General features: G+C 36.6%; 2 protein-coding genes and 1 pseudogene across 3 annotated transcripts; 1 reads left to right on the plus strand and 2 right to left on the minus strand.

The window, feature by feature from the left end:
* Positions 1-3082: 3082 nt before the first annotated feature.
* On the minus strand, positions 3083-9358 carry LOC126800515 (beta-amyrin synthase-like; annotated as a pseudogene).
* A 5402-nt stretch (positions 9359-14760) lies between these two features.
* LOC126800543 (ubiquitin-conjugating enzyme E2 34-like) lies at positions 14761-18781 on the plus strand. 2 transcript variants are annotated; one of them, XM_050527922.1, is made up of 11 exons: positions 14803-14855; positions 15332-15382; positions 15515-15654; positions 15983-16037; positions 16801-16839; positions 17059-17122; positions 17255-17316; positions 17409-17448; positions 17564-17591; positions 17893-17984; positions 18248-18781. In XM_050527922.1, exons 3-11 carry the CDS (start codon positions 15598-15600, stop codon positions 18537-18539), a joined length of 729 nt encoding a protein of 242 aa, XP_050383879.1. In that variant the 5' UTR covers positions 14803-14855; positions 15332-15382; positions 15515-15597; the 3' UTR covers positions 18540-18781. The 2 variants fall into 2 exon arrangements, with proteins under 2 accessions (XP_050383880.1, XP_050383879.1); XM_050527923.1 differs by lacking the exon at positions 15332-15382 and having other exon boundaries at positions 14761-14855.
* Positions 18782-21897: 3116 nt separating this feature from the next.
* LOC126797204 (cell division control protein 2 homolog D-like) lies at positions 21898-23036 on the minus strand. The gene is made up of 2 exons (XM_050523870.1): positions 22436-23036; positions 21898-21980 (listed from the first exon to the last, which is right to left on the minus strand). The coding sequence occupies exons 1-2, from the start codon at positions 23034-23036 to the stop codon at positions 21898-21900; spliced, it is 684 nt and encodes a 227-aa protein (XP_050379827.1).
* Between the last annotated feature and the right edge of the window lie 2939 nt (positions 23037-25975).

Here is a 25975-nt window from a genome sequence, read left to right on the forward strand (position 1 = left end):
CCAGGTTGATAGTACCATAGAAAATGTAAGAACAAGTGCAGCAAGAACTCTAGACCAAGCCTTCATATCTGATCTTTTGTGTAGCTCTATGAATTTTTCTTAGTATGATTGTGTTGAGATAGGTTTGAAGCTTATGATTGGCGTGGGTAGGGATGATATTATGGTGTAGTGGTTGATATATACTTACAAGAGTCCTGTAACAAAAAGATAGTAAATTCCAATTGGGATCTGATATCAGTGGGATCATGTGCTCAAACTTTGACTGTTACATGCTGCAACTCTGACCCTGCAGATTTCGGTGAAAATGATGATATACATTTCTGCTGCGTAGGGGTCATGTGATTAGGCACGTGATTATAATATTAATAGTAATTGGTGCCAAGTGAAGCTGAAAAGGGGAAGTTATAATATTGCTCTGAGTGATCAGGCAGTGGTACTGGGACTGGAGACAGTGTTGGATCTTGCAATATGATAATGTGCGAGTTGAAACAGGTGCTGTGGTTATAACTGAACCAGTTGGCTGAGCAGAACCATTGAAGTGTCTTACTCAGAAGCATTTTTGAGAGCTATGCTTGACTGACATTATAGAAAGGTCACTGGAAACCAACGCAAAGCTGGCACTTTTCTTGTACTCTTTTGAGAAGCTCTTGATGATCTCTCTTGGATCTTCTGGTGCTGGTTGGCTGTCTCGTTTCTCTTTGCTTTATACGAATTTTCTACAGTGGCGGATCTAGCATCTGAAAGTTAGGTGAGCGGAATTTTTTCTAAATAAAAAAGGATAAAACTGTAAAACTCTTTCTAAGTCCAAATGCAATTTTTTTTTACATAGTATTCATCAAGATTTCGAAAGAAATATAAAAATTGCAAACTAAAATAGTTACTTAATTTGTCATAGAATCAAATTACAAGTACAATGGTGGTCTTTAGTAAACTCGAAATGTGAATGACTACCTATCTGAGTGAAACGGTGAGCAACAAAGATTAAGGAGCAAAATGAGTTTAATAATGTATTGGACTTGAGTTTTTTTTTTTTACAACAAAATTCTCCATAATGCAAAACTACTTGGCCAATGAAAAACTAAACTTGAAAAATTGAAGAAAATATTTTGTACCGATCAGAGTGAACCTGCCAGTTAGAGTTGTCATTCAACAATTAGGGCTAGAAAATTCTAATGAATGCAAGAAAATGTAGGGGACTTTCAGAATGTGTAACCAATTAAGAACGAAAGTATGAAACAGAGGCACTGAGGACATACTGAAGCCCAGAGGCTAAATCAAAGATGAAGGCCACAATTCAGATTTCAGACCAAAGAAAAACAGACGAAGGAACAGTTTTGGCGCGAAGTCGTTAACGCTATTCTCAGAATGAGTCTGTGCCTTGGTTGATCTCAAAGATCCTCTAGCTGGCTTAATTAACATACTTTTACGGTGAGGATAAAGTTCATTAGCTTTGTGCATAGTAAAAGCTCGATTTTAGAATAATTGAGCGCGTTTAATTTAACTACAGATTATCTGATTATCGGAAAACTATTGTGATATCCCGAAAACTAGTCAAGTTCAGAGAGCATTTGGCCTAATGATCAAACTTTCATGTAGGCTTGATTTATAGAATAGTATTGTAGCCAAATCGAGCCTATATAATGAACCAAGCCGATGAACTTTATCAGTTATGCATCACTATAGCCTTTCGGATCAAGTTATTTTAAGGTCGGACAAACCGGACTATAATACTGAAGTAACACGAGACTGGGTTGGGTCTTTTCTTTTTGGTTTGTCCTTTAGAAGTAAGAACTTGATCCAAAAGGCTATAATTTAGAATTGAATTGGGAATTGAGAATTTCATTTTTTTACTAGCACATAGAAGAATTAAAATAAATATGAGTCTCACCTCCTCGTTATGAATTGATTCCTAACAGACTCCCTAACTTGATATCCACATATCCAAGAAGGGAAGTGGGTATCAGAATTCATTCCTCCATCAGTTCGGGTATCAATTTTTATTATCAAAACTATCCTAATGTAATTGAGAATATTTTCAAATTATCCTACCCCAAATATATATATATATATATATATATATATATATATAGAGTATTGTTAGGACCAAAAACGAAAACAACCACATATATTTGAGTTCTTCTCTTTCTCTAAGAATATTCTATAATTTTTATTCTTCTTTACATATACTATAAGAGCAAGAGGTGAAATCTAGCTGGAATTGGATTTGTCTTATTGGGTATTTAACGAAAAATAAATTGGTGTAGTGACATTTGTATGTCGTTTTGCTGATAAAGATGTAAAAGAAATAAATATGGGTATTTTAATAATCAAATTAATATTTCGATGGTAAGTAAACAACATCAATGGTAATTAATATTGTTTATGTTCTAATTTCATGTTGTAATTAAACACTTCAATGGAATTGAAATCTCCACGTCTAAATCCTTTCTGTCTCCTATTCATGATAAATTTCATTCCTAATAAGGTCAATTCCGTAAATGTGTCATATAATTGATCCTAATAAGTAATAAGGATGATTTATTTAGTAGTGTTTCGTGATCAATCATAAGTAATCAGGCTATTACCTATCCACTGTCCACTGATATATACATGTTTAATTTGTAGACAAAGGAGGAAATTTAGACTTGTTTCTACTGATATATACATGTTTAATTTGCTCCAGTGCTGATGTTTTGGTATTGTATTGTTATGCAAAAAGAGCCTAAGTTCTAGTACTCATCAATGTATCACGGCCTTCAATTTGATTAAGAAATGTAAGTACAAACGTAAGGCTTTGATCATACAGTATAACAAATCAAAGAAGGAACACCCTTTTATTTTGTAGACAGCTGGAGATGTAAAAAAAATTGAAAAATTCAATATTAGGAGATGTTCTTAACAAACCTCCATATTATTTAATTAAAAAACCTCCATATTTGTCTTCGTATTCGTCTATATATACGCTCATACTAAGAGATTTCAATTACATATGCTTGATATTCTGAAGACACCATATCACTATAGGGGTCTTTTTTTCTTTTTCCTTTTTGTCAGGATGCTATAGGAGTCTAGGGGGAGGAATTCAGGCTTTGGAAGGCAATGGAACCCGCTTGCGGTATTCTGCAAGAGCCCAGAGTGGGTGTATATTTCTATAAGTTGCATAATGTAGCATGCAGTTCTTCATGAAGACTCCGGTGAGTTCCTGCCATGCATATTTATATTGTGTTTTAATACATGGTTTACTAATTACATAACACTGCAGGCACTACACAAAACATAAGAATGTTTTTGTACATATTTTCTTCACCATACGGATGCAAGTTGAATTTCTACACGGATGCAAGTTAATTTGGTAACACAAAGATAGATACCTGCTGGGGAAAACCACCATATTCCAGTTGAGAGTTGATTATATACTTTGCTGCTCGATGAAGAGGTGCCGGGTCTCTTTCTGCCTGTCCCGCATGAATGAGACCCATCATAGCCCAAGCAGTATGTACTAAATTAGATCGGTTTCCCTCTAGGGGAATGTACGTCTGTATCAAACAAGTGAGATGTCTTGAGTATTAACCTGCAGTTAAAAAAACTCGAAGTTAATTTGATGTAGCTAATAAGGTACCTTTTTGTGGACATGAAATATAACTCTCTCCCCAACCGCCGTTCTCTCTTTGCGTCTTAAGTAAAAACCTAACCCCATTGCGCATGGCTGCACTAGTTCGGAAAGTCTTGCCTGCAGCTGCCAATCCTACTAGCCCAAACCAGGTTCCATATGTGAAGCAAACTCCCCAATTTCCATACCTGCTCAAATGGTTAATTACAAGAGTTTGCATGGTAGTTTAGTCTTTTTTTTTTCATAATAGAAAATAAATCGCCTATATAAAAGAAAAACATACCACGAACCATCAGGCATTTGTATATTTTCAATGTAGTGTATAGAATTGGTGATGGATTCTTCGATCTCTTTCTTCCTATGTGCAGGGTATAGCTTCTTAGACAAAAGTCACAAAACTAAAGCCTGGATCGCAGATGAAGTTCACTCAACATATTCATGCTCAATCACAATGTCGGCAAAGAACTCTGTTGGATTTAACAGCTGGGGAAGAAAACAACTAAGAATATGCGAACTGAACTGATTGATTTCCACATGATCAATAAGTATGCCTAATATCATTTGACAAAATTCTTACTTATAACCACTCTGCTGCCCCTGCTGGTTCCCAAGCTGAGAAACCACCATTTTTGCTCTGCAATGTTTATGTAAAGTCGAGAAATGTTCATGATCGAGTACGGAAACACAAAAAACCAATAAGATAGACCAGAGTACTTATTAAGATATTGAAAGTAAGCTCTTAGGTGGAATCGAAGAACTTTTAGTAACTTTCTTTAAATCTGATTACTTCAGACAACTTAATTTATATCACCTGTAGGGAAAGTAGAACATTGACGGAATCGTACAAACGTTCAGGTTCCATATTTTCACCAACTAGCTCTGACGGCATCACCGACAACAATAGGCAACACTGTGGAGTTGATTACGGTAAGAAGCATGGAGTTGCAAGTACTTAACAAGCTATATGTTCGATAGGAAAAATTGACGTGAACTCGAAAAACATTGGAGCAAAGTTTGTCACCTTTAAACCCGCTGCTGTGCAATCAGAAACTTGCCATCCATGATCTTGATCGGAGAAGGTCCATGATCCCTTAGAAATATGGCGGTGCATGCTTCTGAAGTCACCAGATGGGTTGTCCTTGACCTTAGAAGTTTGAGTGGGAAGTAACGATCATCGAATAAACGGACAAACATAATACCAATAGCCAAGAAAACTGACTTGACTGATCGAAGCTAGAATTAAACCTGAGACTTCTTTATGAAGTCATGTCCTCTAAAGAGTGTTGGTCCAATTTCATCCATGAGATTACTAGCAAGTAAAGCTTGAATGGCAAGACTAGTATCCCACTGTTGACTGCCAAAACTCTGCACCATAATACATTTTGAATTTTCAAAGTCTAAAAAGATTAAAAAACAAAAATCATATAGATTGTATCTTGTTTTGTACTAAGTACTAACTTGCATCTTCATTCCATCTTCAGCAACCCATAAATAATCCGGGATGCGAGATGCTTCTTGAAATAGTCCCCATTTGGATCTTCAACCCAACAAGCAAGCATACACAGCACCTATGTATCAAGTTGTTCAAATATCATTATGCTAGCATAATAGGGAATAATTAAGTTAAAGCTAGGATAAACTCTGCAATCTCACATGAAAAAGGAAAAAAAGGTTCTCCACATACAGATTACCTTCTCCACACCTCCAATGGTAATGTATTGGCTATTTTCATCTTCGTAATGAATATGCTTCAGTGTCACTTGAAGAGCCTTTTCTCTGATCAACTTGTTGAAAGACCACCGAGTAAGAAGAGACTCTGCTGAAATATAGAGGGTATCCCAAAGAAGATCTTGTATCCAAGGATGAGGGTAGTAGATATCCTCCTGCAATTAAATCACTGCAGTCAGGCCTGCAAATAAACTAACTAGATTTGGATTGAAATTTGATGTAAATTAAGTCCTAGAACTCACTTTGGCACATAGATGGCGTACTTTCTTCCATTTGATTTCATTGTATGGTTGAATAAAGAGTTCTTCCCTCAATTGAAGAATGAGTGGTGTGATTGGGCCAACAAACCTTTTTCCATACAGGTATGACATTGGCATGTAGACCATCCTACAATAGCACCACATTTTTGCTGCATTTTTGTATGATAAAGTGATTAGTGAAGTTCAATATTATTAAAATTTTCATTACATATACATTGATACTTAAAGCATTTTGGCAAAATGAAAAATGGAAAGAAATTACTCAAGGGAGAGCATGCAACTCTGATAAAAATTACCTGGATGCATAGGAAGAAATGAAGGAAGAATCCAAAACTCTGGGGGCATAGGGTTGCTTCCAGACCAATCAAACAACCCAAGTATCTACAAGGCATAATTTCCACACAGTTTTACAAGCACATCATTTGGTCTAAATCAACATGATTCGTTTGGAACAAAGTACTGATCGATCAATATCACATTGAACAAAACAATTGGGAAACTAGACATGGTATTTCAGGTCCTTAGTCCTTACTGAAAGCCAGGCCTTTCCCCAAGAGGGTATGTGTGTGACACCACCATGGTCAAGAATCCACTTTCTTGCTTTTGGACAAGCATTGTCTTGGCCACCATCATCAGGTCCTTGTCCAAGAATACGCATACAAATATAGCTGAGAGCTGTGCTGAACATGACGCTGTGACCTTTGATGTGTAGTCCCCAGCCACCATCTTCATTCTGGAGTACCCAATCATAATTAAGTCTTGCATGCATATGAAACGGTAAAGAATTTTGTCATACTTGTGACAAATAAAGCTTAAACCTATATATGTACGTACCTGATGATTATATAGATAACGCAGAATTTCTTTCTGATGCTCCTCGGGGAATACAGTGTTAAGATGCCCCGTAATATACATAACTATCACCTGAAAATTTTAGGGTAGAAACTAAACTTTAGTTAATATATAATCATAATTGAGTAATTGTATTGTTTAATAAAGCCAAAAATTAATTACATTAAGCTTAGCATTTTATGAATTTGATAATTGCGGTTCCGGATGATTTTATTGAGCCATATGAGTACATTGTGGTTATTTGACTTAAATCTGATTGATCTCTTAGTGTGTTTTTTTAGTACCTTTTGAATGCTTTCTTAGTTCTCACTAACTTCGAGTGGTATAATAGGTTTCCATCACCACAGGATAGTGTCATGTGATGCTTTATGCGACTATGACTGCATAATAATTCATCAAATTTTATGAATTTTGGAAATATGAAATCTAGCATTGCCATTATTCGCCACTACGCATGTTCTCGATTTGCCTGCAGTGATATATGCACATACACAAGTATGCGTTCTCGATCTCTAAGAACGTAAATTAATCAGAATGGTACCTATATAAGTATATATAGACTATAGTTGAAATATCCCGAATTTTTCGGGTTCGAATTGTATAAATTCTTGTAAATTATTAAATTTGGAAAATTTAATAAATCGCATTTTTCGCTTTCTTGACGATGTCAAATAAAAAGAAACCGTTTTCGGAAATTTAAATTCGAAACAACGTTATGTTTTTGTAACGTGAGAATTGACTTTTATTTCGTCGCTCGTCTACTAAAACTTTTTTCACTATAGAGCCCGTCGATACGAATTCATGGACACATCAAGCGTCCTAATCGGACGTCGTATGTGGAAGTTATTATCGATGGAAGTTGGTTTCTAAATTTGAAAAATGTATAAAAGGGAAGTTTTTTGGAAACCCTAGTTTCTAAATTTGGAAACCGGCTCCTCTCTCTCTCTCTCTCTCTCTATCTCACCCCACATCCTCTCTCTCTCTCCTCTCTCCCGATTCTCTCTCGTCGCCTCACCTTTCTCACCGGCGATCTTCCTCCACCGGTCGCCGTGCACCACCGCTGGTGTCGTTGGAACAGCACGGTCACAACGCGTTGACCGGTGGTGATAGTGACTCACCCCAGGCGGAGCTCTAGCAGTGCGCGACGAAGCATAGCGTCGGCTCCGTCGATCTCGACGTTGCCGGCGTCGCAGGAGCTCGGGGTCACGACTGCAAGTCCTCCCTCCTCCTCCTCGACACGATTCCATCGGCGGCGATTGCGGAGGTTTCCGGTCGGTTTTGGACGAGCTGAAGGTACGGTTGTGATCTCCTCCTCATACTCTTTAATTTTCATGTTGGATGTTTGTTGTTTTGTTGGGTTTTGGCCGGAAGTAGTGGAGGTGGCGCGTGAACAGTATTTCCGAACATTAATTTTTGTACAGTAAATTATAAAAGTAATTTCTGCACAGTAAATTGTAAAAATAATTTATGTACGGTAAATTGTGGAAGTAATTTATGTACGGTAAATTGTGGAAGTAATTTCTGAGCAGTAATTGTAAAAGTAATTTCTGATTAGTAAATTGGCGATTAGTATTTACATGAACAGTAATTCGCGAACATTATTTACATTAATAGTAATTTGCGAACAATATTTACATGAACAATAATTACATAAAAACCGTAATTTGCTGAACAGTAAACAGTGGTACTGATTCGACATTTGAGGTTTTACGTAACGTTTCTAACCAATATTACGTAACGTTTTGGTTATATTGGCTAACATATGGGTTGCCCAGTATCTGACGGCGTATTGCATAAGGGGTAACAGATAAGTACCTGGGTCTCATGAGTACCCGTATTATAAATGTAATTTGGGTAAACATATGGGTTGCCCAATGTCTCATGAGTACACATATTTTCAGATATTATTAGACAACCAGATGGGCGTCATGTGTCTTATGAGTGCATTTATATTTATATGTCATCTGTATTTTCTTTTGTATGTTATATGTGTTATACTGTTGATTACTCATACGAGCTGCAAAGCTTATCGGATTTGTGTTTACAATCTCGGTGCACCTATTTGATGGTGTAGGGAATAGTTCTGCAGGTGTGGATTAGCAGAATTGGAGGGTTACTCTGAAGATTTTCGAAGTCTATTATTTCTATTTGTGGTGAGGATTGAGATGATTTTACATTTCTATTTGTTATAATACTTGAATTATAAACTGGTTTTGTTATAATCAAATCGACTGAGACGTACTATGAACTCAGTTACGATACACTGTGACTATAAGATGATTTGAATATATTAGATTGTTTTAGAGTTTTTCATGACTTCAATTTCGAGTTTATCACTTAAAATTTCGGGGTCGTGACAATAATATATACTAACAATGGTAATTTCATAACGAGAGATCGACAAGCAAAGAACTGACCAAAGGAGGAAGGAAAAATAAAGGGCCGGCATTTTCTGCAGGCCAATGTCCATCGCTTGCCTGCAACGCTGAAAAGAAGTGCACAGATCTTCTCAATGCATCTGTGGTTTTAACATAAGTGATAACCTCGTCATCTTCAACTTTTACCGGAGGAATTGTTTGTTTGAAATTCCTATCTCTCAGCAACTGCAGTTTCTAGTAGTTAACATTTTATTACAAAAAGGAAAGTAAAAACAGAAAAGCAGAATAATTGAACATAAAATTGTATGCACACACACACTACGTACCTGCATTCGCCAGAGGAGGTCGCTGCAAGCCTGGACCTGGTGACGATTGTTGTAGAAATTTAGCCGAGCTTCTTCAACCTCCGCTCGCTCTTCAGGTGTGCCGGCAGCTGGGTCGAACACCCATGTCTGTCTCCCTTGGAAGTTGTTTGTGCTGAACAAGTAAGGGTCATTTGCACCCTCAGCTCCAACCTTAATCTTCCACATTCGTTTAGTTTAATTTTCGTTTGTTCTAAGCGTCCACATATATAGGCAGAAGCATTAAAGGATAGAGATTCTAATTTCTAAACAAGCACCGACAATTAATAATGTCAGCCATTTTATATGTAGGGTTATATATGTACTCGCCAAAAGAACACGTGCTATATATTTCATTAATTAACAGTCAAGGTCTGCTTTGAAACTAGTCTTTTAAACTAATCCAGAAATTAGAAACAGGTACCGGTAAACCAGGGTTAAGATCTGGAAGCATGCATGGATCTCTAGTTCTCTACAGGGGTCTGCAACATATGCAGCTCTCGTAATCAATAGAACAAAAGACGAAGAGCAATGCATGCATGCCCTGTAAATTTCGAACGTCGTGGACTCGTGGTAGCTATACAGTTCGACCGTTCCCCGGGGATCGAGGCTCTACGACACAGACCGGCGGCCGGAATAGGGTAGTGGTAGGTCACGTGACCACGTGCTCCCGCGTATATAGAAGGCAGCATGCGCGCGCGTACTTCTCACATATCGAATATATATGGATCTCGTCTCTTCTGGCCGGCTTTGATATTATATGGAAAATTGGCGGCTGGTTGATTATCATACTTCTCGCAGTTTTCAATTCCAGCCGCCGTCTATATATTTTTCTTTTCATTTGGCTTGTAGCTGATTTAGTTAATACTGTTCAGAGTTCAAATCCTCAATAAGAAAGAATAAGAGAAGCTCTTTTTCTTTTTTTCCGGAGAGAAATCGATCTGTACCGACTGTACGTGGTTCAGTTCAGGAAGGCATAATCTTACACAGGGTTTGTGATCATACTTTAACTTGATCCATCGACATAGCTTCTCAGCTAAGCAATCAGCAGTAGTAGTCTTGTTGGTCTTCTGTCATCTTCTACACTTCGACACCATCTATGGGGCAAGCACTGAATTGTCTAAATTACGTAGAGCACCAAACATCAAGTCGATCTCCCATAAAAATACTGAGTTGATGCATAAGTTAACTCAAGAAGGGATTCCTAATGCAATACCAACTCACTTGCCGATTTAGAGTTATATATGGATTCTATTACCATTTAGGACTTGATACACTTAAGAGTGTGTATTGTATATAGATTTGTGTGGACTTATTTTAATTGACAAACTTTTTAGAAACTCCACGGACTTTTTAACAAGTACACATACTTTCATAGAATTATCAAAATCACTGATTTCAACCACAAACTTTAGGCTGATATCTACTGACTTTTATTGATTCGTGAAATCCAGATAATTGATATTGATCGACTCTCATAGATTTCTCAGTACTCATAAAATAATTGAAACTACTTTTTTTTGTTTATTATGAAAATAACCCATGGTAATTGAATAATATGCATACCATATCTCTAAACTAGAAGTCCACGGTTCCGTGATAATTTGCTTTATTCCAGGGTGCCCGGATGCGTCCTAAGTATCTAGGTTGGCCATATGGGTTCTCTGACGCTTCATGGGTGCTATTGGAAGAAGATTAATGCATTATAGAAAATTTTATACGGAATAATTTTTTAAGCAAATTTATTAGTTGTGTCTATTACAAAAATACAAAGTCATTAGAGAATCTCAATTAATTAAGAAAATTTATAAGAAACACTTCAAAATTAATCTATCGACAAATAAGTACTAAAGAAATGGAAGTAAATAAATTATTCAGAAAGTTTTAAGCTAAAAAAGTCGATGTTCATGACACATTGATATGATATTATTATGTTTCTTCTTACATACTTCTTTTATCGTCATTGTTTTTATGTGTTCACATATGAGAATGGGGCTTTAATAAGTGTAAAGATTCAAGGTAAAACCATAACATAAAGAAGGAAAAAACAATTATGGGATCATATGAATATACATGGGCATAAACATATTAGATTGTAAGAAAAGAATCAGTAAAGAAAAGACAAAAATAAAATAAAGAAAAATGGTAGAGAATGAACGTCTTTAAATACAATGATAAAGTCCCTAAAAAATTCTATGAAAATCTTTGGTCTAGAGCCTAGAAAATGTTTGGATTGTGGTGTGTATAATTAACACTACAAAGTCCATAAGATTCCATAAGTTTATAATTCTATAACTATGAATGATATTTTCAATACTTACAGAATTCTATTTATTTTTAAAAGTCCGGATTGAATATCCCTAGACTTTTATGGATTCCATAATTACTTGTAAAAATCCTAATTAAATACACCTAAACTTGTATTGATAATTAAAAGTCTATATTAAATACATCTAGACTTTTGAATTTCATAAATTTCTTTAAAATTCTCACTAATTCTATATACAATACACTCTCTTAGTTTTAAATCAGACTAGTATAAATAATGATTAGATCTCCTACAAATTAATACTTATTCTATTTAATATTTACTTAAACACTATGATGAGTTCAACTTAAGTCGTATAGGCAGATGCCACAATAATACATGGCTTCGACCAAAAAAACAAAAAAAACAAAAATTCATGGCCTTTGTGAAAATACCTGGAAAGCAGGTATACGTATACTGTATACGAACTTTGTGTTCTGTATTCGATCGGTTGGGATTTTGGGACAAATATGGACCAGCAGGTCTGTGTTTCACTATTTTGCTTTCAAGTATCCTCGGGTGTACTTTATATAATTGAAAATCTTTAAAGACCTAGTAGCTTATTAGATGACCTTTAATAGATGGCACAAGGAAGATGATGCAACCAACTGTCACATTGCGCTGAAATCATACATTTTGTACTTCTTTTCCTCTTTTGTGCATTATCTTACAGCCTTAGACCTATATTCCCCCAACCCCTCCTCATCACTCGTCACACACATACCGAGCAGAGCGTACCTGGATAAGGTTGGATGAATCAGACTCCAATGAAACTATCTTTCCAGAATCTTTGAGCATATTTGACGCTTAGCATGTTTCTTTCTTTGAGCACTGATAATTGTGCAGTTTGTTTAAATGATTGGGATGAATTGTAAAACTTTGCCTAGTAATAGTTCTGAAGTGTAATTGACTTGTCCAGCTTTTTTATGAATTTTATTGTAAAAATATATATGCTGACTTGTCCAGATTTGGTGTTACCTATCATTTCCTGTCGACAATGATGTTCTTGTCTTATGCTCGACATGCAGGTTATTCAAGAGTGTCCACACCCAGATGTTCTTGTTTTGGGGAATAGCTGAGCTTAGATCTGAGGCCGAAACCACACCAGGTCAAGTTCTGGTTTCAAAATCGCCAATGAAGGTAATGGAGCACTTTCATATATTTCTTCCTATTGTTCATTTTCAGTACTAGTGCTTTAAGTTTACAGGGGTAACTGAAGCGAGTCTTGAAGGCTTTTGCGGGCCGGATCGGGCCTTGTAGGTTTGTATTAGAAAAAAAAAACATAACACATTTATTGAAGGGTTTGAAACAATAAGAGAATTATTAGAATTTCTTTTAAAAAAATACACAAATAAATTCTAGTTTTGAAATATTGTCGATCGACACCAATAGATATGATCGTATATATTTAGAGACCATGTAAAAATTTCGTCTGTTTTGAACATGGTTTAACCATCTGTACCTACGATTAACAAAAAAATAGGTGTTTTGACATAATGAGGTTATTAACCAGGATTTTGCCAAATAGGTTTCCTCGTTACGACCGCATATGATCGGTGAGAAAAATTAGGTGATTTCAAATATGTTAACAGCTTTCGGCATTCGTATCTTGGTAATGGGTCCTCCCTTATGACATATTAGTGGTGGTTTTAGTTTACCGGAAATTCTGACGGTCAAACGAGGTCTGAATTGGATGAAATTTTTATAGGATCACTAAATATATATACCGATCACATCGCGGATAATGTCGATCGATCTCGAGAAGTTTTATTCATAAAGTCGCTTCATAATGCGATAGTTTTATTATAAACCTAATATAAATGTTATGATACATTAGTGGACACATATGTGATCGACAACTCTAGTTCGAAATATGGTCGATCGACACCAGCAGATGTGATCGGTATATATATTTAGGGAACCTGTAAATATTTCGTCCGTTTTGAACATGGTTTGACCGTCCGTACCTACGTTCAACTAAAAAAGAGGCGTTTTGATATATTAAAACACTCATTAACCGAGGTTTATGCAAATGAGTTTCCTTGTTCGACCACGCACGATCGGTGATAAAATTCAGGTGATTTTAGATATACAAACGGTTTTTGGCGTTCACATCTTGGTAATGGGTCATCCCTAGACCATATTAGTGGTGTTTTTGATTACCGGAAATTCCGACGGTTAAATAAGGTCTGAATTTGATGAAATTTTTACAGGATTACTATATATATATATATATATATATATCGATCACATCGGCTGGTGTTGATCGATCTTGAGAAGTTTCTTTTATATAGTCGCTTTTATAATGTGATAGTTTTATTCTAAACCTAATATAAAGATTATGATACATTAGTGGACACTTCAGCGATCGACAACTCCAGTTTGAAATATAGTCGATCGACACAAACAGATGTGATCGGCATATATATTTAGGGAACCCGTAAAAATTTCGTCCATTTTGAATATGATTTAACTGTCCGTACCTACGATTAACAAAAAAAGACGTGTTTTGACATAATAAAACCCCATTAACCGGGGCTTTGCCAAATTGGTTTCTTCGTTGTGACCATGCACGATAGATGACAAAATTAGGTGATTTCAAATATGTAAACAGCTTTTGGCATTCGCATCTTGGTAATAGATCATCCCTTATGACATATTAGTAGTGTTTTAAGTTTACCGGAAATTCCGACGGTCAAACGAAGTCCGAATTGGATGAAATTTTTACAGGATCACTAAATATATATACCGATCACATCGGCTGGTGTCGACCGATCTTGAGAAGTTTCCTCATATAGTCTCTTAATAATGCGATAGTTTTATTCTAAACCTAATGTAAAGGTTATGATACATTAGTAGACACTTTGGCGATCGACAACTTCAGTTCGAAATATAGTTGATCGACACAAGCAGATGTGATCGGTATATATATTTTAAGGATCATGCGATAGTTTATTCTAAACATAATATAAAGGTTATGATACATTAGTGGACGTCCCGATTCCTGTGACGACATGCCGCAACGGCGCGGTGCACCACCACAGACGCACTACCCACCTCCCGGCAATCCCGTCTGTGCCGGCCGGAGCTCTTTCGGCGTCCCACGGCTGCCGGAATCTGTAAAAATCAAGTTTCTAGGCATATTTCGACGATTTCGCGATTCCGACTACCGTTGAGCAACTCCATATTTATTCGGGTCGTGCGAGGGTCCTGCCTGTGAGTATTCGGCACGTGCGAGAACAATAAAGTTCATACGACGTCGTTTTGGTCCATTGTTGTCTCAAAACAAGGGGGATATCGTCGCCTATCTCCTGAAGGCGTCCATGTGCGATCGACCTCTCTCGCTCCCGCTTATCTCCAGATCCTCGATCTCATCAGGTTTATTCTTCCTTCAATTTCTCCACTACTTCCCCGATCTATATTTTTCCTCTCTGTAACCCTTCTCTGTCGTTCGATATTTGTTGATTTTTTAGTTCAATTTTGATTGTCGGATTGGGTTCGCTTTTTAGGGATTGGTGAACTTTCCGTTGAATTTGTGCTAAAACCCTAAAAAATATTGAGACTTGGACGGTGAATTGCTCCTGGGCTTTGCTCAAATTGAATAGAACGAGTCTGTGCTTTTATAGTGAATTAAAAATGTGAATTTTAAGGGACTTGTTTTTCCTCTATTTGGGTTTAGACTTGTGTTAAATTATTACTGAGACCACTCAGCTCAGATTGCTTGGTGGGTAAAGTAATTGTGATTGGGAATTATTGATTTAAGGGAATTAGTTTATGTTTGGGAAATGGTCGTGTTAGAATTCTCAAGTGATACTTAAACATGGTCATATAATGTTACGAGATGAATGATGTAGGAGATATTGCTACATTTGTCTTTTGATCAGTTAAGGAGTATGGAATACGAGGTAAATTGTTCAAAAACTTTGATATCACTTTGTTTGGTGGATGTTTTATTCCGTGCTCAATGTCATTGATAGTGGTTGTTCGTTATGCGTCAAATCTAGTTTTGATATGTTTTTCGTGTCTGCGTTTATCAGGGAACTGGTAATAACATTTGGGACCAAAGAAGCTAAGCACTGACTAGGGGCTTTAGTTGCTACTTTTGAGATTCTGTTGGGAGATGGCGGAGAAATCATGCGTCAAGCGCTTACAGAAGGAATATAGAGCACTGTGTAAGGTGTGACTTCTTTTTACTTCTGAATCCTATTGTTTGTCTGGTATAGACTAATAGATGTCTATGGTATTTGCATCCCTCGAGTACTTCATGTTCACTCTAATATCAGTTAGTGGTTCTGTTATCATTTGATCCTGTTAGATCAACTGTAGTAACATTAACTTAATGGATAATAAACATTTGGTTTTTGTTTTAACTTGATGGACTTTTGCTAGCCATTGATAATTCTAGTGTTTTTGAGATAATTGTTTAGTATGGAGTTTGTGGCCTAGAACTTTATTACATCTATGTCTTCAGGATGGTGCTAATTGTGTTATCTGCGGATGTGCAGGAACCTGTTTCACATGTTGTGGCCCGTCCCTCCCCAAATGACATTCTTGAGTGGCGTAAGTTAATTGGCAGCTGGCTTCCTTAAATGTTGAATAGATTTCTTTGGCATGTTAATCTATCAGTTACAAGCACGTTTCACTGAAAGAAGAGTGCTTCTATTACTCTTTGTATAATTTACACAGTCTAGGTGTTTTGCTATTCTTACATCTGCCGAGTATAGAATAACTTACACATGAACAGGATTTGTTAAAGAACTGGGCAGGATTTTAGTGTGGTTGTTTGCTTAATAAAAAACGGGATTTTGGACAGCCAAGTTTTCTCTTTTAATGCAGATGGTTGGTCGCTCTGTAATCTGACAATGCTTGGTCTTTTTATAGTTTAACTTAGATTTCTACAACCAATTATTTGAGATTTGTATTTCTTAATGATCGCATTTAAGTATGGGGATGGATACGTGGGACATGGGGTTTCCTTTTTTATGTTTTTCGGAGTTCAAAAGATATATCTTCGTCGCTGTAGTAAGAGGCAAGAAAGTAGAATCTGTTTTTTTGGCTCTGTATGGAAAATAACATGAACCGGGTCTTCTAGTTAAAAACTAGTCATTTTCTGCTAGTTTAGTATCATGATTTGGGGTTTGGGACATATTTAATACTGATAGCATTCTTACTTAATCTGGCTTTTGTATAATGGGACCCTACTCATTATCCTTGCCTGTATATTATTTCTGAATTTCCATGCGGACAGTTGTGTATTTTTTTTTTCTGGTATGTCCTTTTGTTGGGAACTCTTATTTATTTTTCATTATGTCCAATGCTTCAGATTACGTTTTAGAGGGAAGCCAAGGAACACCTTTTGCAGGTTTGTTAGCACTCTCCTCATCCTCTATCTGATGTGATATTGGGTGGCATCTGTTTCCGTGGTCCTGTGATTGTTGTTATTATATTCTTATGTTGGGGGCATCATTTTAGATTTCTCGAGAGAAATACCCTTAGGCCAAAATGTTATAGATAATTGATCTTGTTTATTCTATTTGATATCAAGCTTAATTATTATGAAAATTTGTTCTACTTATTATAGGTGGATATTACTATGGAAAGATCAAGTTTCCTCCAGAGTATCCCTATAAACCACCGGGAATCAGGTATCTACTTTTGACCAGATTTCTCGTGCAAATTAGATTATGTTTCTGTATTTTTTTTTTTTTGAATATGCAATTGTCTTCTCTGTTAATGTATACTGTGGATTTCAATTATGTGTTTGTTCCTGTTTGTAGCATGACTACTCCAAATGGACGATTCATGACTCAGAAGAAAATCTGTTTGTCTATGAGTGATTGTAAGTTCTATAGAGTTGGTTTTAGAGAGATCTGTTATTTTAGCTTTACATGCTCTCTAATAAGAAATATGTCAACGTAATTTCCTGTGCAGTTCATCCTGAAAGTTGGAATCCAATGTGGTCAGTATCAAGGTTAGACCTGTTTGGACTTGAGAGGAACTCCCTCTATGTGCTTTTTCTTAATTAGCAAGTTGCATCATTTGTCAAATCACTGTGCTCCACTAATATCTGTTCTTTATAAATGCAGCATACTTACAGGACTTCTTTCATTCATGGTGAGCTTATTGTTGCCCCTTGAACTCTATTATGTTTGCTGTTGTTGTTTTCTCTCTGCTGGATTTTGCACTTTGGAAAATTACACATCTTGATTTTTTATTCGTCGTTGACATGATCCAAGTAATTAATAATATAATAGTGGTTGTACTATTTATGTCTCTTCTCTAGGTCTTAGTAGTGAGGAACTTGTTATTTTATCTTAAATATTATTATTTCTATTTTTTTATTGTTTCAATGGTTTGGAAATGCCACATCCGTGATCTGTGAGGCTCATGTTTCAACTTATTTGCACTTGTGCAGATGGATAATAGTCCCACAACTGGAAGCGTGAACACTACTGTAGCTGAGAAGCAACGTTTGGCAAAGACTTCTCTTGCTTTTAATGCCAAGAAGTAAGTGCTCTGGGACCAGATACAGTTTATTCTTATCTTTTATTACTTCCATAATTTAGGCTGCCCAAAGGGCTGATAGAAAACATACTGAAATAGGCAATATTTATTCCTTACCTACTATTATATGACTTGTATTTATCTTGCAAATGCCAAAATCTTTGCATACCTGTTTAAAAGTTGCTTGACATATGTTAGTGGTAGATACTAGTCATCAATTTAAATTGATCGTACCACTATTGTGTTCCAATTTTCTGTCAAACCAGTGTCACATTTCGCAAGATGTTTCCGGAGTATGTTGAGAAGTATAACCACCAGCAGCAGCAGCAGCTTTCTGAGCAGCTTAATCAAGAGCAGGTGGCACCTGAATCATCAACTCAACAAAATTCCAAGCCAATGTTGGAAGAGATCGACAATTCCACGGCAGGAGGTATGAAAACAGTAGGTGCCCTAAAGGACACAAGGAAAAACAAAAGGCAGTTATTCCCAACCTGGATGATGTTATTGCTCATTTCTATCTTTGGTGTTGTAATGGCTCTGCCTCTACTTCAACTTTAATATCATACAGCCCAAATAGAAAATTTATTTGAGTTGACAGACATAAAAGCATTTGCAAGTTGAGGTTGGACTCGTTTCAAAATACTCCTTAGGTTTATCTTGTACGTATTATAATTTTGTATAGGAGGTTAATACCCAATGTCAGTTGAACCTCTTGACTGATGTCTTTTCCTTCTAAATCGATGTTTTGTGGCACTATGTCAGTTTCCAAACATTAGAATTGTTGGTGATGTTGTGTTTAACCAGTGGAATTCCTCTATTTATCTCTCAATATGAATTTATTTTTTATGTATGGATACATAAGAGTAGAGTTATTTTAGGTGGCTTTTGAAGTTTTGATTGGATCAAGGAAAGGCCCTAAGCCTTCACGGTGGCTTGTATTTATATAAATTATATTGGTTTTGTTATCCATTTGGGACTAACTCCTATTCTAATCGAAACGGAGTACGAGTATCAGGCATTTGATTCACCGTTTCACACATGCATGCCTTCAATGTTTTGTGACTCGATCTATGTGGAGAAGCTATTAATAAGTCAATTACGTGCCTGGCTGATTTAGTGGAACCAATTTTTTGAAGCATTAGGGTTCAGATACTAGATGTCGAGTTTTGGTCGTGAGTATCTGAAGTAGTGAATTGTGGGGTAGTGTACACTGATGGGGTTGGTGATGGCTCGTTTTTATGGTAGCACGTGTATGTAAAGCATGGTCTAGCTCGAAAAACCTTATATCTGGTTGACTGGTTCGCTCCGCAACAAACCAGAAAGTATGTACTCACCTTCTTCCTCTTCTCCTCGAATAACATCAAACCTCAACTCCTCTTCTTATTTTTCTAAATTGTCTACGAGTAAGAATATTATGTGGCCTGGTTTGATTAGCTGCCTGCGGGTGATTGGTACAATGGCATATTTCGAAGCCGCATTGTCTTTCGTTTGTGAAAAAAAATGTCAACTCTAACCCTTCTTCCCATAAATAAAGACAATTACATTATCCCATAATTTCGTCTGTAAGGAATTAAGGCACAAGCTTAAAGCAAAATTCACAAACACGAAGCTATATACTGCACGAAAAAGTATGAATGAACAAACCGATTGCAGCCAAATTCATACTCGTTTAAAAACTTACATATAGCTAATTTTCTCTTAAATCAAAGTAACAAAGTGCAAGATATCCGATAGAGAGAATTTTTTATTATAAGGAACTAAATACAATTGCTAGTATTTAGCAATCATAGAAAGGGAAGCTCTCGTTCGCTAGTACAGTACTACTCCTTCAGTTAGAAGGGTGCTCCAATAAGTAATTCTTAGCGAAATCAATCCCGGTTCGACTACCTGATTTTGCTTCAACCAAAGTTCCAAAAGCTTTTAGGGAAAGCAAGCTCCTATTAACACTCAAGATTTTCAAACACTTCCAGCCGTAGCCCCGCCTATTTGGATGTTTTATAACTTGCATGGAATTGCTTCTAAAGTCCACAAAGAATGACTTTTCGCTGTGTTGATCTTGGAAAAATATACCATTTTTCCATTCACCACAAGAAGCAAAGAAGAGCCACCTATCTAGAGCTGGTTCATGCACATTTATGGTGTAATCTCGTACCCACTGTTTCTTATAATAATCTTTCATCACCCATATATCAATGTTATTGCATGAAATGTCGAATATAACTACGGCCATAGATCCTCTTAAAGCAATTAAGTTTGTGTAGCCACTTCTTCTTGAGGATGGTAACTCCAAAGTGGGAGTCCAAAAGAAATTTTCTTTCGTGAAATCAAAAGAAAGAATCAGTATTTCTTGCATCTCATCTGAAGACGTCAACCAATGCATATCTCCATAAGCACATATGCTTGTGCTTGCGCGAGAAGTCAATTCATGATCATATGCGGGTATCTCTCGCCATGAGTTTGTGCTCAGTTCAAGAATCTGGGCTTTACAGACGCTACCAACAGATTATGTTTATACGTATAGGACAATCGAAGAATCTTGTGGGTGCTAGTTACACTATCAAATCCCATGCCATAAATCTCCCCCTCCCCCTCCATGGGGATATATATGTCAGGAGAATCATACTTTTTACATTCAAGGCCAGCCGTCGGGATCCTCAGAAGTTGTCTGGTAAAAGGATCGATCAAGAAGAGACCATCACAATTTCTGTTGAAGAAAAAGAGGTTGCAGTAGGAGAAGTATATCCAATAACGGGCGTTGTCGCAGGTCGATAGAATCTCCGACACAATAAGGTCACCGGTGCTACTATCGTAATTCAGGCATTCCAAGGACTTTGACGGCGTTGTTTTTTTGTAAAGACATTCATACCAACCATCTCCCGAAAAACGCAGCGTAAGGCCAGGAGGTTGATCGGCAGCAGCATTAATGCTGAGAATGGACAACCGAGTATGCAGTGAAACAAAAAAGGGAGACTGGACGATGTCCAACAAGTTTTTAGAGACGCATCGGAGGCAGCAGATAGAGTTTACTGGAAGTCTCTTAAAGATATCACACAGGATTTCTACTGGTAAGTCCGTCAACCTCATCTTTGCAAAACAATTTCCACGGCTTGGGTGCTTTTTATATTGCCATAGTTCTGTTTGGATAGGGAAAATAAACCCTAGGGGAGAGGACATAGGTCACAAATTGATTGAGGATTTTGATTACTCAGTTTGACTAGGAGTACGAAGTCAATATTTACTGTATATCATGCGGCCTGTAGGTCCGTGGGGTTATTTGGGTGCCACACTGTTGTGTAACCTCCCCCTCTGTACTGATCACAGCTTTGGTGGAGGAAGGAGAACCCTGGATGGATGAGAGCTGCAGCAGGTGAGTTGGGTACAGGGCCAAAAGCTAGGTATCATAGGGGAGCTGAGACCTTCAGCAACTTTTGCAGCGTCAAGTTTGCGAAATTCCTCCACCTGATCGGAGCGTAGTGCAGATATGGAGTCCACCGATTTTTATCGAGATGATGGCTCATCTTTTAGAACTTGGAAATCAAATTCCAAGCTACTGGCCAGGCAGGTGCGTTAGTCCCCACAGCCTTCAAACCAACCATTTCTAACTAGTGAATTTTAGACCTGATGGATAGGGTAGAATTTGCAGAAACACGAAGAGAATTTAAAGAAATGCAAATGATAATTTCGCATATAATCTTCCTCTCCAATATATAGCTTTAATAACGTAAGAGTCTGTTTCTGCAAATTGTTAGCTGACAAGTGGCAATAAGAAAAGAGCAGCAAGCTACAAGGCCAAACAGAGCAAAGCAATAGCACAAAGGAAAAGGGATAACGGCCTAAACTATATGTCAAATTAGCAGTAATTTCTAAAACTAAATATTTTCATTAAATCATACATTAGTATGACAAATTGAAATACTCACTGATATATGGTTTGTAGATGCTCACGTGGCCGAGAATTTGGATTGACCTTAAACAAGACATCACCTGTTGCCACCTCAGCTGAATAACAACAACAAAAGTTAATTACAAGGTCTCAGCCTCAGGATAGCAATCAGTCAATTACTCACACAAGAACATTAACAAATTCCAAGCATAGCAATCCCCTGTCAACCATTAGCAGCAGTGTATGACAGATAGATTAAGTCTCATAAATGAAGATGAAAATAAATGAACAAGAGGACAAGGTGCTAAATTAACAATTGAAGGCCTTTAAATATATATAGAGCATGCATGCTTGTGTTTATTGACTTGCTTTACTGTAGGGATGACCCAATCAATAATCCACATGTGAGTCTCATATAATAACAAATGCAGATGAAAATAAATGAACTAGTACTGTGTATGACCTTTCATTGACTCAATATTAACCACAATGCCGTAAATCTAGACCTACAAACCAATTGATGATTAAACAAACGAACAAAGTCAAAACCCAATATCTCAGATATATATACCAATGATGGTAGCCAAAGCCCACATGTCGACGGCAGGGGTGAGCATCTGAGACCCAATCAACTGTTCCGGAGCCTGATATCGAAGGTCGCGCTCGAGCTCTCCCGGCGGAGTCACCAAGTCGGTATCTTGGGCAAAAGGATGAGGCACTTTGGCGCCGAGGAAATCGCTCAGTTTTGCCAGGAACGGATCTCTCCGGAGGTAGAATCCTTGCTCGTGAACAGCTGCTACTCCACTCAACAGCTGAAAGAAGAGGCTCCTAAGTCTGTCTCCGGCGACACGTGGACCGGGTTGGAGAGCTCTCCGGTAAAGGTCCAAGTCGGTGTCGAGGTGCTCGTACACCACCTCCATTGTACCGGAATTCGGGTCCCTCCATCTCGACCGAGCTTCGTAGTCGTGGCCGATGAAGGCGATGAGGTCCACCACGAAGTCGCAGTCCTTAAGGCTCCGCAAAATGTTCCGCTCTTTGTCTGCTTCAAGAATCCCATCGTCGTTGTACACGGCCAAGACCACGCGGCGACCGGTGCTGTTTTCGACCCCCTCCACCAGACGGCGGCACTTCCCCTGACGGAATGTGACTCCGGTGGTGTAGCAGTTGGCCATGATCGGAGAGGAGACGCAGAAGGTTCTAGACGGGTGTGGAGGTCGAAGGAGAGAGACGATATGGCTTAATGGGTTTCCGTTTTTCTTTATATAACTACGGACCCAATTGGGCCTCTATAAACATTTGGTCCATTTGAGGTCGTAAACAGCATGATATATCAACGTTACACAACATTGTTTTAAATGGAAATTAAACAACATTGTTAATCTTTAAGACTCTTGTATTTCTAATTGTAAGAGTTTTCACCGAATTTCGACCTAGTGATCAAAAGCTGATTCAAGCGTAGTCCTTAGGCGTTTGGACATGTTGTTTTCTCCTATCCGTTCCGAATTTACATTTAAGGCGCGTTTATTTAAGTGCAACCCGAATATAAATATTTGACGATCATTTATATTTCGTCATTCTATCTCTTTTCCAATCCTCAGGAAATCCGTTTAAGTTACGTACTATGCGATTACCGTAGTCCTGGATATCTAATTTTTCTTTGTACATTCCAATCTCCAAATATTTTGAGTTGTTTACTTTTTTTCTCAATGTTCTACATTTATACCATGTGCTTGATCCTTCAAAAGACGAGATTGTACAAGAGTTACGTACATTTGCATTTAACTCTCGATTCACAAAAGAATAGTACTTTGAGAGTGTATGTGTGTGTGTTTCAAAATGTTTAAATTCAGTGTTAAGGGCTTATTATAAACACGACAAAAAAATTTAGGAATGGTACACAAAATAAGACCCACTAAGAATTTCTATACAAGAACTTTAACATAAACTTTGGTACATGACATTTTACGGAGGTGCTGGAGAAGTTCATGAAGAAAGGGTGGCCGTGTTAAATTGAACGCTACACCATGCAAGCCGGAAAGAGAGAGATTCGATGCCGGTTTAGACTAACAGATATACTCGAGCTCGGTCCGCGGAAGTATTATCAATTCCTTTTTCAAGAACCCATTTGATTCATGAACTTCCCATTTGATTTATAGATTATAGGTGTCGTCGTGGCTCTAGAATTCAAGAATGATAAAGTCGATTGGGGCTAGATAGATAGCTTTTGGGTTAATTTGCATATTGAATAAGTTGCAAAAGATTGATAAAGATGAGTTTTGAATTTAGTTGGTATAATAGACTTGATTGACATCTACGCACAAACTTCTATGGGTACTGGGTAGCTTTGAGACCTCAAAAAAAAATTCGTTTTGCATATGGTGTGTTTTGGTGACTGACGTTGCAGTGAAACAAACATCTATATCTATGGAGGCCATGAATTTTCATTAATTGGGATTTGTCTGAGGTATAAACGTTCTGTGTTTTCTTTCTTTCTTTCTTTTGTGTTTCTACAAATGGTAGAAGTGTAGAACTGCCGGAAGAGAGAGGTTGTCACACAGTGGATGGAGAGAGGGGGCTGAGTGCTTTCACTTAAAGTGACCAAATTACCCTCTAATCATGGCTGAACTAATGGCGTCATTGACGTCGTGTATGTGTATTAGGTCGAACTTAAAATATCATGCACCGAAGTTTATGTTTTGAACCTTGATGTACTGAAATTCATAGTGAATCTTACTTCGTGTACTGTTTCTAAAATTTTGCCTATAAACATAGTTGTTGTTGTTGTTTTTATATTTTTTATTTTAAATGCCTTGAGCCTCATTTATATCATTAACTGGAAAATGAGAATAGTCAGAATACATAGGGGAGCCTCTATTTCTCTTTTGGGAAAGTAGTTAATTGCATAATCATAGGTTTTGCTAATTCATTATTAAGCTTAAGAGGATTATTAGGGTGAGAAACAAATTTGTCGACCACAATTCTTGTGTCCACCTTGTATCCACCCTTTTAAACTCATGACATGTGTCTTTTCCCAACTCATATTTAGATAATAATTAAGCAATTGGACATATGTCATGAGTTAAAAACGGTGGGCACAAGAATGGTGGTTGGCAAATTTTTTTCCTACTAGGGTACTATAATATAGCGTCAAATCTAACGTTGTAATCCTATGTGGCATGTCATATTACATCGACACGTCAACAATTAAAATAATAATAAAAAGTCATTTTAAATGAAAAGACAATTATATCATTATTAATCAAACGGTTATAAATTATTATAAATATATATTTTTTATTTTTTTATCATTTCTTCTTTTTCATCACAATAATGCTTCTAAAATATAATTTAAAATTTTGATGTTTACGAATATATGCTTGAAATATGTGTGTCAGTGTGTGCACGCGCGAAATATATATATATTTTTTCAATATATACTATTTCGTACTAAATAATTTTGTTAGAGATTTTTTTATTTTTTTGTAATTTAATTAATAATTTAATAGAGAATATATGTTAACTGTATGCATTAATATAATTTGTAAATGTAAATAAAATTTAAAAATTGAAAAAAGTCACGACAAAGTCATAAAGATGGAAATTGTTGGTAAAATTCTTAATTATAGAGGATATGTAAGGTACAAATGTTATTTTTCTTAGAGTATACATATCTTGATTAATATCATATTTATATTTACCATATAAATACAATATTTATATGGTAATCTTTCTAGAATATACTACAATTATCGTATAAGTGCGCCCACACACATCTATATACATATATATATATATAAATATATATATATAAATATATATATATATATATATATATATTTCAAGCATACTTTTATAAATAGAAATTTTTTTCATTAAATTTTGAAAGCATTATATATCATGAAGGAAAAATAAATGATAAAAAAAACAAATTTTTTATAATAATCTTGAATTATTGGATTAACAAATATATGATCGTTTTTTTATTTAAAAGTGACATTTTGTGATTATTGTAATTGCTGACATAACAATGTGATATAACATGCCACATGAGATTATGACACCGAATCTGACGTTATATGGCGCCAAATCATTTTCCAACAAAAAAAAATTA

Source organism: Argentina anserina, chromosome 6 (assembly GCF_933775445.1).
Source record: "Argentina anserina chromosome 6, drPotAnse1.1, whole genome shotgun sequence".
NCBI classification, from domain to species: domain Eukaryota; kingdom Viridiplantae; phylum Streptophyta; class Magnoliopsida; order Rosales; family Rosaceae; genus Argentina; species Argentina anserina.